Here is a 14,051-nt window from a genome sequence, read left to right on the forward strand (position 1 = left end):
AGGGATCTCACGTATGAAGAAAGGCTAAAAAAACTGCGGATGTACTCACTGGAGGAACGAAGAGAGAGGGGAGACATGATTGAGACCTTTAAGTATATTACGGGACGTATAGAGGTGAAAGATGACATCTTCTGTCTTACAGGGCCCTCGGTCACCAGAGGGCACTCGCTTAAAGTCAAGGGAGGGAAATTTCATGGTGATGCCAGAAAGTACTTCTTCACCGAAAGGGTGATCGATCATTGGAACGAGCTACCTCAGCAAGTGATTGAGGCCAACAACGTGTCAGATTTTAAGAGAAAATGGGATATTCACATGGGATCTCTAGGGGAGTAAAAGTCAGGGAGTGGGTCATTGGTATGGGCAGACTTGATGGGCCACGGCCCTTTTCTGCCGTCAATTTCTATGTTTCTATGTTTCTATCTCTCTCTCCCTTTCTCTCTCTATTTCTGTGTCTCTCCCTTTCTCTTTCTCTTTCTTTCTTTCCATCTCTCTCTCTCTCTCTCTCTCTATTTCTCTCTGTCTCCCTTTCTCTCTCTCTTTCTGTCCCTCTCTACTCTCTCTATGCCCCTCATGATCTTGTAAGTTTCTATCATATCCCCTCTAAGTCTCCTCTTCTCCAGGGAAAAGAGACCCAGTTTCTCCATTCTCTCAGCATATGAAAGGTTTTCCATTCCTTTTGTTACCAGCTTATCTTACTCCTCATTTTACCCTGAGTTGCACTAATAAGAGTACACGAAGAGTACATCTGTTTGCATATCCCTCTATAAAATCTTGTCATTACAAGAGGTTCTTCGAGAGAACCTTCTCATTTCAGGCCGCCAAATTGAATACATGGCTTGCAAAAATTATGTTAGAAGCTTCCTCTTATCTTGATTTTAGAAAACAGATAAAGACACAACTATTCAACAAGCTGGTATCTTAATGTATCTTGGTTTTCAACTTAATACCTTTTTATCCTATTTTAAATTGTTGTATTGTACCTATATTGTATGCATTTAATCTCGCCGAATCTTTCAGATGTATTTTAATTTGATGTATTCATCTGCATTGTATGTATTAGGCTTGACTGTTATGAACCGCCTAGAACTTTTTGGTATGGCGGTATATAAAAATAAATAATAATTATTATTATTACTAGTCGTTAAGCCCGTTACATTAACGGGTGCTAGAATATATGTCTGTCTGTCTTTTTTTTTCTTTCTGTCTCTCTCCCCCTCCATTTCCCTGTGTAGCGCTGTCTCTGCTTTCTTCCTCACTGCACTCTCCAGCTGTAACATTAGTGTCTCGCTTTTTCTCCCTGCAAGCATCTCTGCTCTTTTTCTGTTATTGCAGGGGTCTCTGCTCTCCTTTCTCTATATGTTCCTGATTCCTGCAAACTTCTGTTTTCTGTGTATGCTCCTGATCCTATGTTTCCCTGTAGGTGTCTCTTCCTTTTTTTATTTTTTATTCCTTCTTCAGTCTCAGTTCTTTATCTGAACATTCCCTTCCTCAGTCTCTCCAATTGCAACTCTCTTGCCCTCTAAGCCCCTGCTGTGCATGTCGCTCCTGATCCCCTCTCACTGACTCTTGCGACTGCGTTTCTATGGCAACCCTGCTTGCGGGTCCGCTGAACTTAAAAATAACTTCTTTGTGAACATTACCTTGGGTTCCGCGAGTGTGTAGAGCCCTGGTGTCTGATCGGGTCCTGTTTGGTCTGCCACTGCCTGGAGGAATTGAAGACCAAGAGGCCCGCATCCAGATTATCTTCCGGCTGCCAGGGGGGAAGGAAGAGGGGGAGGAATGAGCCCGGCTGAGACTGGCAGGAAGAGGAAGGCGGGGCAGGTGAGCCTCCACCACGAAAAACTTTAGTGAGCCAGCCAGACCGTGAGTGCGGGCGGTTGTAAGCTTGCATGTGCACTCTTGCCGGCCACGGACATACGGATCATGGAACACGCTGACAAGAGTGTGCATGCGCAGCTAGCGTTTTATTATATAGGATTATTAAAGCCTGATAGGAAGGCCATGATGGGAACATCTTGTGGTGGAGGCCTTATCCTTTCTCCCCTAAAGATGTGAAAGGGAAGCAAGGCATTTTAAAGCTATTTGGGGAGAGGGTTTTTATTTTTGTTGTTTTGTTCTCATAAACAGTTACTGATTAAAAGCACAAGAAAGAGAAGGGGGGGGGACAAGGGAAGGGGGGCTATGCCTTTCTGTCCTAAAGGACCTCTAGAAAAAAAAATAAACCACCAAAACAAAGAGGAAGTGGCAGAGACCATGAAAATTGATTATGATAGCGACTGAGAACTGTTTTATCTATACTGAACTAAGCTCATATTTTTATTTGGGGAAATAAACCCGAAGGTGCCTGGTTTTGTGTTTTTTTTTTAATTCTTCTTTGGTTTTTCTATTTTGGAAGTTCCAGTTTGGAAGTTCCAGTTTTGCCTCGAGGTGGCAATTTAAAAGCCAGATTGTATGCCAGAGAACAGAATTGGATTTTCAAATTAGATACTGTACATCCTAGGGGTCTCAACAGCGAGATTGAATGGAGTGCGTTTCTGTAGTTATTTAGTCAGTTATTTTTAGGGTTGAATAATATTATTATATATTTTTGTAGCAGTCCTTTGCAATTCATTACTATAAAATTCCCTTTCAACTTTTTGATGTTATAGCACTGTGTCATTTGACATCACTTGTAGCTGGTTGGTTGCATGACCACGTGACGTTTTGCACATGGTGACGTTGGAGGCCTTTAAATCTATGGTGTTTTTTCGCCAGTGTAACATCAATAAGATAGAAGCTGTGGAAAATGCTCTCCGTTCTTTATGTGAGATATATGTTACTATCTTTGGTGAGTCCTTTCCTTATAGCCGAGAGCTATATTTTATAAGATATAAGAACATAAGAAGTTGCCTCCACTGGGTCAGACCTGAGGTCCATCGCGCCCAGCGGTCCGCTCCCACGGCGGCCCATCAAGTCCATGACCTGTGAAGTGGTTTCTGACTATTCCTATAACCTACCTCTAGTTCTATCTGTACCCCTCAATCCCCTTTTCTTTTAGGAACCTATCTAGACGCTCCTTGAACCCCTGTAGCGTGCTCTGGCCTATCACAGCCTCCGGGAGCGCGTTCCATGTGTCCACCACCCTCTGAGTGAAAAAGAACTTCCTAGCATTTGTTCTAAACCTGTCCTTTTTCAATTTTTCCGAGTGCCCCCTTGTACTTGTGGTTCCCCACAATCTGAAGAATCTGTCCCTGTCTACCTTCTCTATGCCCTTCATGATTTTGAAGGTTTCTATCATGTCTCCTCTAAGTCTCCGCTTTTCCAGGGAGAATAGCCCCAGCATTTCCAATCTGTCAGCGTATGAGACATATATTAGACATTGTTTTAACATTAGTATGAATAAAGTATTAATTTGTTTAATTTTTGTATCTTTTAGTATTTATGACGCCCACCCTATGAAAACTCTTTTGAAAACACCTTATACTTTTTCGTTGGTTCCCTGAGGCAGGAACGAAACGTGGCACGTTCGAACCCGCAAGCTAACGAGATAAGTTTGCTAAGTTCCCTAAATAATTTGACGTATACCACTTAAGACCTTGAGCCGTTCTGGCATTTTTCATAAAATTATAATATATAGTCATTGGTCAGTGTTTCATATGCGATGATTGGGCGGTGAGGTGGCAGTGTTGGGTTCTACCCAGTTACCACCCCCATGATTCTGAACATATCAAAAACTTTTGTTTTACACCATCTATACAGCTCATTTACAAATATTACTTAGAGTGATTTATTTTGTTGCAACAGATCTTTAAATAGAGGGAGCAGCAATTTAAGAAGACTGCTTCCCCTCGGTGTTGGGGGAGGGTATCTATGCCTATGTCCGGGTTTTGAAAAGCTTCCAGCATGGGACAGCGCCGGGAAAGCATCTGCGCATGCACGGATGCAATGTGGTGACATCACACCTGTTGCTCTTACAAACAGCCCTCTAAAAATCACCGTTCCCTTTTTATGTGGACGGACTTTTACATGCAGTACCGCACATATTGTACAAGAGGCTCTACATCCAGATTTCCCTGGACATGTCCTCCTTTTCAAGGACATGTCCGGGGGTCCAGATGGTTTTTCAAAATCCACCACTTTGTCCGTGTTTTGAAAAGCTTCCTCAAAATTGCATTGGGTAGGAGGGGGGGCAGGCCAGGATTGGGGCTGGGACTGGGAGCAGGACTGGGGCATAACGGGGCAGGGATGGGTGGAACTGGGCGTGTCTGGGGACGGGTCTAAAGTAAGATCTGGTAACCCTATCCCTATATGTGGCAGAACCTCTTGTAAAGTAATATGGAAATTTCTCCAAGTCTTGATCTGGACATGTGACTTCCCCTCTCCACATTCTATCCAAAATCTGCTTGACACCCAATGTATATTCAGCACTTCTATCTATCCGTACCACGGTACTGAACATACATATTTTATTAAATATTATGGCTGACATTTTAAAAACCTGATCACTGCTGCAATTGAAAATTGACCCTATTTTTCACGCATGCGTACCCCTGGACAATTTTATAAATGTCTACGTGAGTATATAAAACATGGTTCTTCACATACCTAATAAAATCACTCAGTTACGTAGTGAGGGAAGGAGGCACCCGGAGCAGTGGTGCCTGGCATTACCGTGCCTGCGCCCCATTGTACTCTTCCCCACCACACCCCCCCCCCTCCCACCCGCACTCTCTCCCCTCCACGTACTTCTTCAAATCTTCGCCAGCAGTGAGCAGCATCTCATATCTGCTGCTTGTGCTGGTCTCTGCTCTCCCTCTGATGTCACTTCCTGGTCCCACGACCAGCAGGTGACATCGGGAAGGAGAACTAAGGCTGCCACGAGCGAAGATTTGAAGAAGTGGGTGGGCAGAGAGGAGGAGAGGTGCCGTCACCCCCCACAAAGACGGTGCCTGGAGCAGTCCATTCCTCCCCCCCCCCCCTTAAACCACTGAAATCACTCCTTTTGTATTTCAGTGGTGTGATGATGCCCGGAACAATCCATTCCCCCCCCCCCTTACAGCACTGAAATTACTCCCTTTGTATTTTCCTTCCATGTAATATGTATTTCAAAGGAATGGTTTAAGCCCACCTGTGGATGCTGCCACTGCACCAAAAAGAACAGACGGGACAGCCATAAAGATACAAGCAAATGCGCTAACAGAGGATGCAATTTTTGCTTTGGTGGTTGTCGAAGCTGACAGAACTCTTTGGAAATAAATCTGCCACGGGATGCTCCCAAGACTCTGAAATAACGAACATAAACTGTTAAAAATAAAATCCCCCAACAATTAGAGAATAGGCTGCCGGTCATGTTTTACAAGAGTTAAATATTAATGGAGGTTTTAGTATAAGACAATCCATTCTTCAACCAGAGATGTGAGGGATTTATTTCCAATTGTATATCAACTTGAAGCAGCATCAAGGAGCTCTTATGAAATACTCGTACATTTATTTAAAAATTTATATACCTCATAAAAACTATGTGGTTTACAAAATTACATGCATACATATTAAAAATGCTAACACATGTTTCGACAGAACAAACACAGTAAAACATTAACTAACAGTATCATTGTTAAAACCTTTTTTCAAATTCATCCAAGAAGATGGAAAGACAAAATCCCATAAAAACATTTACAGGATGGTAAGGCTTCAGCAGCAAATAGCGTTAGCACATGAAGGCATTAACAAATAATTGTGTTTTCACACATTTTCTTAAAATTCAGTCTCCTATCACAAAATCACAGAATACCAGGCAGCACATCCCAAAGCATGACACCTGCTACAGACATCATTTTTGCCCCAATCGTAACATGAGACACTAACATCTTACCCTCCAAATTCAATTTCATTCCATTTTCAGATCTCAAACATTTTCTGGGTTGATAGATTTCAAAAAAACTGTAATACCCTTGGGGAAACGTAATATAAGATTTGCTGTATGACTGAGAGAATCTTAAACTGTACTCTCTGCTGCATAGGTAACCAATGCAGTGGTTGCAACACTGGGGTTAAATGAGTCATTCTTGAAACCCCAGTAATCAATCTTGCTGCAGAGTTAACTAACGTCTGCAGTGCCCGGTTCATAGACAAAGGCGCGTGCCGACAACTGAACGCAAGACGGAGGCGCGCGCCGAAGAAAATTACAGTTTTTAGGGGCTCCGACGGGGGGGTTTTGTTGGGGAGCCCCCCCAGTTTACTTAATAGAGATCGCGCCGGCATTGTGGGGGGTTTGGGGGGTTGTAACCCTCCACATTTTACTGTAAACTTAACTTTTTCCCTAAAAACAGGGAAAAAGTGAAGTTTTCAGTAAAATGTGGGGGGGTTACAACCCCCACAACGCGGCGCGATCTCTATTAAGTAAAGTGGGGGGTTCCCCCTCCACGCCCCCCCCCCCCCCGTCGGAGCCCTAAAAACTAATTTTCTGCGGTATGCGCCTCCGCGCTGCGCTCAATTGTCTGCGTGCACCTTTGTCCCGGCGCGCTTTTGACCTGACACCGCAGTGCCCTCATCGTCACTTTAGTAATCCCCAGATAAAGAGAATTGCAATAGTTCACTCTACTTAGTATTACTGCTTGCACCACACTACGGAAATCATATGCAAAAGTAAAATGGATTGTTAATGTCGGCAGAACGCCAAGTCTTCTGCCAGTCAAAGGAATTAGGTCTCGTAAACATGCTGACACCTTGTTTGTGTATCGAATGATTTTACTTTGCAATTCCTTTCCTGTTGAAATTAGATATTTAACAGATTACTTGTCATTTAGAAGAGCGGTTAAAACATTTTTGTTGTGAACGATAATTAATTACACATTTACATGGATGTCGCAAATAAAATGTGGCCCCTAGAGCCATAACACCAGGTTTCCTTAGCAAAAATTCACGTCTCCTCCGCTGGGTCTCCTTGGCCAAATCTGGGAACATCTGTATTGATTATATTGAAAAAATTCAATAAATAAAAAATAAAAAAACCCCAACATTTTTGTTTAGAGAATATTGGATTGATGGTTAGTTAGTAATTCGTTTCATTTTTCATATATCACGCTGTCTCTCCCGGGGTATTCCCAACTCTTTTTCACGTGACTTGCTCTGAGCTGAATAGATATATGTGGGCTTTAAGAATTGGCAAGTAAAGTAAGATTCATAAGAGCTCCTTTTACTAAGCTGCGGTAATCGCTAGCACGTGCGTAGTACACCTTAAAATGGCTAACCACAGGACACACTGAAGAGGCCTGCAGAAAAAGGCCAATACGTACGCACAAACCATGCACTAAATATTTTTCTTGGAGGGGCATGTTGGGGAGGTGGGGGGGAAGAGAGTGGGTGTGACTTCATGAATCAACACAGTCACATTACTGTATTACATGCTAACTGATTAGCGCAGGATTAACGTGTGAGTCCTTATCCCCTACCAAACAGGTAGTGGAAAGGGCTCATGTGCTAATTTTTGGAAACACCTGCATGCTAATGGCAACATTGGTGCATGGCCATTAATTCGGAAAATAGAAGATTGGCCATTTTCTGGCTGCAGTACGAACGGCCTATGTGCACAGGAAAAACTCATGTAAGGGTGTGCTTAATTGTTACTGGAGGTATTTTTTTGTTTTATAATGGAAAGAGCAGGGAAGTCAATGGATAAATATCTGGTCGGGGGTGGGAGTGAGGGGTGGGGTGGGGTGGGTCCTCCCTCTCCCTCTCCCTAGTAGTTATCATTAAATGGACCTTCTTTGAATCTTTGTGGTCATTCTACTCCTTCTCCTCCCGGGTGGGTTATCTTAAGAACACCTGATTGGAATTCCTTTAGACTCACTGCGTCAGATGCTCCTAAGCCTCAAATAGTGAACTGTTCAATACTTTCAGAATTGGATATGGAGATTCCCCCAGATATTACTTTGAGGCAATGCTGCCCGATTGACCGATTTGAATTGATTCACCAATTCACTTCGGTGAATCGATTCAAATTGATTTGTTTTCTAAAAAAAAAATTGGACTCACCAATTCAGTGAATCCCGAGTCTCCTGACATACATCTGGGTCTCCTAAAGCAGCAGTGGTGGTGGCGGTGGCTGGTGGGCAGAGGCAGCACAGTGAACAGGCTGCTCCTGGCCTGCCCCGTCAGGGTCTTCTCTCTGCTGTGTTGCTGATGACATCACTGATGATGCGGCATAGGGAAGTCCTGAAGGGGCAGGCTGAGAGCAGCCTGTTCACCGTGCTGCCTCTGCCAGCTGGCCACTCCTCCTTTGCTTCTATTTTAGGAAGCCCAAAGGGGGGGGGGGAAGGTCAGTCAGGAGGTGCTGCATGGAGGGGAATATAGAGGTTTGACTCAGGGCACAAGGCAGTGAGAAAGAAACACAAATGTTGGATATGGCAGTAGAAGGGAAGGTACATAGAAGGAAGAAAAATGGTGAGCATGGAGAAAGAAGAAAACATCAAATGAGCAGGAGACCTTGGCGAGCGAGTTAATAGAAGACAAACAGAAACCAGAGCCTGGGACCAACATGATTTGAATAATATGCTTATTTTGATCCTAACCAGCTTGAAAGGTTTCTTATTGATAAGGAATTGGCAAAGTAGCAACAAAAAAAGGTCATGGCAATGTTATAATTTTTAGAGGGATAATGTAAATATTTGATTTTCCTTTTTTCTTATTTTTTTTTAATATTACTACTACTACTACTTATTATTTCTATAGCGCTGCAAGGCATACATAGCGCTGTACATTTTAACATACAATAGACAGTCCCTGCTCAGAAAAGCTTACAATCTAATTTAGACAGGACATTTCAGGGTTGGGGAGATTATAGCGGGTAAAGGTATCTTGTTACTGTGGACCACTTTATTCTTGTATTTCTGGTAAGTGACTATAAAGTAAAAATTGATTATAAATAAAAAATATTCCAAATCAGATAGGACCCTGTTTACTAAGCATTTTTTTTTCATAGACACATATATAAAGAAGCTTGGGGCTGATTCTATAAACGGGCATCCTGACTGTAGGCGGCGGTAGGTGTCCTACCACCGTCTGACAGCCAATTGGGACGCATGATTTTTTTTAAAAAACCCCCAAAAGAACCCGAGGTAGGCTGCCTAAACTGTAAGTGCTTATTGCAGGTGCCTAGGGACACTTAAGCTTGGCTAAGGCTGGGCGTGGGCGTGGTTTCACCCAGAAGTGGCCTTGGGAGGGGTTAAGTGGCCTTAGGCATCTTCCTAGGGCTGAGACAGATGCCTGAAATGTAGGCTGGGTAGAGAATCAGGGGGTAAGGTGTCTGTTTTTTTAACATAGACGCAATTTCTATATAGGACGCCGGTGTGCGATTCTCAGCCGCTTCGTAGTCGGCCACTGAGACTGGTGTCCTGTACAGAATCAGCCCCAAATTCAAATGGTTAATCAACAGGTCGCATGTTTCTCTTTGTGAACTGGGATTTAAAAATTCATTAATGAGCAGATGAGAAAAGAGAATCTTACCAGATATATAATGTCATCCAGCCATTTTCCAAGATAGTCTGTCTCTATCCTCCCAATCCAAGGGTCCTGATAAAACTCTTTAATGGCTGTCTTTGTAATGCTCTCAGAAGCTGTATTTATCAGAGCAAATGGTACACACATCCACTATTGAAAAGGGGGGAAGAAAGATGTTAGCCTAAGTGGCAAAGCCAATGTACCTCTCCAAAATTCCTTGTTGCTTCTGCATCAGTTGTCTGTCAGAATAAATTAGGAGCAAGCCTTTAACATTCTATTATAATAAAACTATCCCTCCATAAAGGAGAAGTCAAACTTCAGGAAAGAAGTCTTCAAAAACAAAAATTATAATATACTTCCTTGTTTTTTTAAAGTTCTTTCTTCTAAAGGTCACATGGCAAATATCAGTCAGAAATTAACTTTAGGCTAGGTCTGTCCCCAGGACTGGGTTGAGAGTTTGTGATCTAGAACAAATGTGTTCTTGATCATGATGAAGTTGGGGGTAGCTGGACAGAGCAGGACTTGCAACAGTCAGCAACTATAGAAACATAGAAACATGATCTAATCTAATCTTCCATTTGTGAGTCGCACAAAGCTATACAAGCTCTAGGCAACAGATCAAAGAGGAAGTAGGAAAGTAGTAGGGGGGCATGGAGAAGCAAGGGGATAGGCCTAGAAGTAGGGGGTGCTATACAGAAGCTGAAACAGTTAATTGTCAAAGAGGTGGGTCTTCAGGTTTTTCCTGAATGCGGTGTAGTTTGTCTCTTTCCTGATTACTTCTGGTAGGTCATTCCAGGTTTTTACACCCACATAAGTTAGCAAAGAGTGGAAAATTTGCTTGTAGTGGAGGTATTTTGTGGATGGCAAGTTTAGTTGAATTCTGTTAAGAATTCTTCTTGATGTCGACCAAACAGTAGAAAATAGTTAGATAGAAACATAGAAATAGACGGCAGATAAGGGCCAAGGCCCATCTAGTCTGCCCACCCTAATGTCCCTCCCCTACCTACGCCCTGTGAATAGATCCCATGTGACGATCCCATTTGGCCTTAAAATCAGGCACGCTGCTGGCCTCAATCACCTGTAGTGGAAGACTATTCCAGCGATCAACCACCCTTTCTGTGAAAAAGAATTTCCTGGTGTCAGCTCGTAGTTTCCCTCCCCTAATTTTCCACGGATGCCCTCTTGTTGTCGTGGGACCCTTGAAAAGGAAGATATCTTCCTCCGCCTCTATGCGGCCCCTGAGATACTTGAACGTCTCGATCATGTCCCCCCTCTCTCTGCGCTCCTCGAGTGAGTATAACTGCAATTTGTCTAGCCGTTCCTCGTATGGGAGATCCTTGAGTCCTGAGACCATCCGGGTGGCCATTCTCTGAACCGACTCCAGTCTCACACATCCTTGCGATAATGCGGCCTCCAGAATTGCACACAGTATTCCAGATGGGGCCTCACCATGGATCTATATAATGGCATAATGACTTCCGGCTTACTGCTGACGAAACCCCTGCGTATGCAACCTATGACTTGTCTTGCTTTGGATGAAGCTTGCTCCACTTGATTGGCAGCCTTCATGTCCTCGCTGACGATCACCCCTAAGTCGCATTCTGCTACCGTTCTTGTAAGGATCTCGCCATTAAGGGTATAAGTCTTGCATGGATTTTGGCTGCCCAGGTGCATAACTTTACATTTTTTGGCATTGAAGCTGAGTTGCCAGGACCTAGATCAGCGCTCCAGTAGGAGTAGGTCGTGCATCATGTTGTCGGGCATTGAAACATCATCTATTGTGCATTTGCCCACTACATTACTTAGTTTGGCGTCATCGGCGAATAATGTTATTTTACCCCGAAGCCCTTCTGCCAAGTCCCTTATAAAGATGTTGAATAGGATTGGGCCCAAGACCGAGCCCTGTGGCACTCCACTGATCACCTCCGTCATTTCAGAGGGTGTGCCGTTCACCACCACTCTTTGAAGCCTACCTCCAAGCCAGTTCCCAACCCATTTCTTCAATGTGTCACCTAATCCTATAGAACTCATCTTGCTCAGCAACCTGCGGTGTGGTACGCTATCGAATGCTTTGCTAAAGTCCAGGTACACGATGTCCAGGGACTCCCCAATATCTAGCTTCCCCGTCACCCAGTCAAAGAAGCTGATCAGGTTGGATTGGCACGATCTCCCTTTAGTAAATCCATGTTGATGGGGATCCCGTAGATTCTCCTCATCCAGGATCTTATCCAATTGGTGTTTGATTAGAGTTTCCATTAGTTTGCTCACTATCGATATTAGACTCACTGGTCTGTAGTTTGCTGTCTCCATCTTGGAGCCTTTCTTGTGGAGTCCTCCAGTCCGACGGGACACTACCTTTCCTAAGGGAGAGGTTGAAGAGTTTGGACAGTGGCTCCGCCAGGACATCACACAGCTCCCTTAGCACCCTGGGGTGTAGGTTGTCAGGCCCCATTGCCTTATTAACCTTGAGCCTTGATAGCTCACTGTAGACACTGCTGGGCGTAAACTCAAAGTTACTAAACGGGTCAACTGAGTCAACCCTTGTCTGTAGCTGAGGGCCAAGCCCCGGCGCTTCTCGGGTGAAGACTGAGCTGAAGTATTCATTTAATAGTTGGGCTTTTTCCGAATCCTTTTCCACATAGTCTCCGTCTGGTTTCCTAAGACGTACTATCCCTCCTGAGTTTTTACTTCTGTCACTGATATACCTAAAGAAGGATTTATCTCCCTTCTTGATGTTTTTTGCCAGAGACTCCTCCATGTGGAACTTAGCCTCCCTGACTGCCGTTTTGACGGCTTTTGATTTGGTCAAGTAGTCTGTTCTAGAGACCTGTTTCCCCGATGAGAGGGGCTGCTGAGTTTACATTCATGATCTGGTGTAGGATGCATGAAGTTTTGGAAAATTATTCGGGATGATATTGGGAGCCAGTGTAGTTGCCTGATGAAGGCTGTGATTGAATCATATTTCTTTAATTTGTAGATTAGTCTAACGGCTGTGTTCTGGATGAGCTGCAGTTTGTGGATGAGTGGTGTTGATGCCAAGGTAGGCGGAGTTGCAATAGTCCAGTTGAGGTAAGACCATCATCTGAACGAACAGAGCAAAGTAATGTGGGTGGAAGTATGGTCTTGTGAGTCGTAGCTGATGCATAGTGTAGATGGTCTTTTTCCGAAGGTTAGAGATTTGTGATTCCATTGTGAGAGTGTCGTCTAAGATGCAGCCGAGTACCTTGGTGGATTTTTCCATTGTGAGAGTGATGCCTGATGAAAGAGTGAGGTTAGATATGATGTTCTATTGTGCGGTGCAGAAACCAATGGCTTTGGTCTTGGTGGCGTTCAGTTTCAACTTGTTTGTTGCCCAGGTTTGAATTTTATCTATATTGTTTGAGATTTTTTTCGGCAATATTAGGATGGTTATTGGTTATGGGGATGAGGAGGAAGATGTCGTCGACATAGAATAGTACAGTTTCGTCTTCCATTTTGATGTGTCCCAGCAAGCTCATGAATAAATTGAATAGAATTGGGGATAATGGGGAGTCTTAAGGGATGCCACAGAATGCCTTCTAAGGGTTGGCAGATAAAAACCAAATGGCGCATCCAGTCTACCCATCTGCAGTAACCATTATCGCTTCCTCTCTCTAAGAGATCCCATGTGCCTATCCCAGGCTTTCTTGTAATCAGACACAGGCTCTGTCTCCATCACCTCTTCCAGGAGACTGTTCCACGCATCTACCACTCTTTCTATAAGAAAGTATTTCTTTAGATTACCCCTGAGCCTATCATCTCTTAACTTCATTCTATGTACTCTCATTCCAGAGCTTCCTTTCAAATGAAAGAGACTCGACTCATGCGCATTTACATAATGTAGGTATTTAAATGTCTCTATCATATCTCCCCTCCCCCATCAGGCCTTAGATTAAGTGGGGATGGGCGGACCCGCTATGCCTAAGGCCTGATTGGTCCAGGCTTCTAGAGCCTGGGCCAATCAGGCCTTAGGCTTTGGCGGGATGGGCCGGGAAGGGGCGGGCCCGCCTCATTTCGACGAGGTGGGCCTGCCGGCTGGACGGGCAAGACCTGTCTGGCCTTAAGAAAAGGTTAGTTTGGTGGGGTGGAGGTTTGGGGGTTGTTAGCGCTGGGGGGGGAGGGTGCATCTTCGGGCAGGAGGGATTGGGCACCCTCCTGCCAGCGATCGATATTGTCGGGGGGGGGGAGGGTGCGTCTTCGGGCAGGAGGGATTGGGCACCCTCCTGCCAGCGATCAATATTGTCGGGGGGGGCAACTTCTGGCAGGAGGGTTTGGGCACCCTCCTGCCAGCAATCGGTAGTGTCGGGGTGGGAGGGAGATCGGTAATGTCAGGGGGGGCGGTTGGTGGTGTCGGGGGGGGGGGGGCGGTCGGTAGTGTCGGGGGGGGGGCATCTTCTGGCAGGAGGGTTTGGGCACCCTCCTGCCAGCGATCGGACAGGCCGCGGCCCGCTATACTTATAGCGGCTGCGTCTACTTACAATGTAGACCAGCATTTTGCTGGCCTACATTTTAAGCGTCTCTTCCTCTACTAGGGAGACGCATAGGGCCGCCTAGGC

At 44.6% G+C, this 14,051-nt stretch overlaps 1 protein-coding gene across 1 annotated transcript in view; it reads right to left on the reverse strand.

Moving 5' to 3' along the window:
- LOC117362349 (high affinity choline transporter 1-like) overlaps positions 1–14,051 on the reverse strand; it is a 41,449-nt gene that overhangs the window by 18,321 nt on the left and 9,077 nt on the right. The window contains exons 5-6 of the mRNA XM_033948587.1: positions 9,484–9,627; positions 5,108–5,261 (exon numbers count right to left, since the gene is read on the reverse strand). Of these exons, the coding sequence (XP_033804478.1) occupies positions 5,108–5,261; positions 9,484–9,627 (298 nt within the window). The remainder of the gene's footprint in view (positions 1–5,107; positions 5,262–9,483; positions 9,628–14,051) is intronic.

This window comes from Geotrypetes seraphini, chromosome 6, assembly GCF_902459505.1.
Source record: "Geotrypetes seraphini chromosome 6, aGeoSer1.1, whole genome shotgun sequence".
Classification (NCBI taxonomy): Eukaryota; Metazoa; Chordata; class Amphibia; order Gymnophiona; family Dermophiidae; genus Geotrypetes; species Geotrypetes seraphini.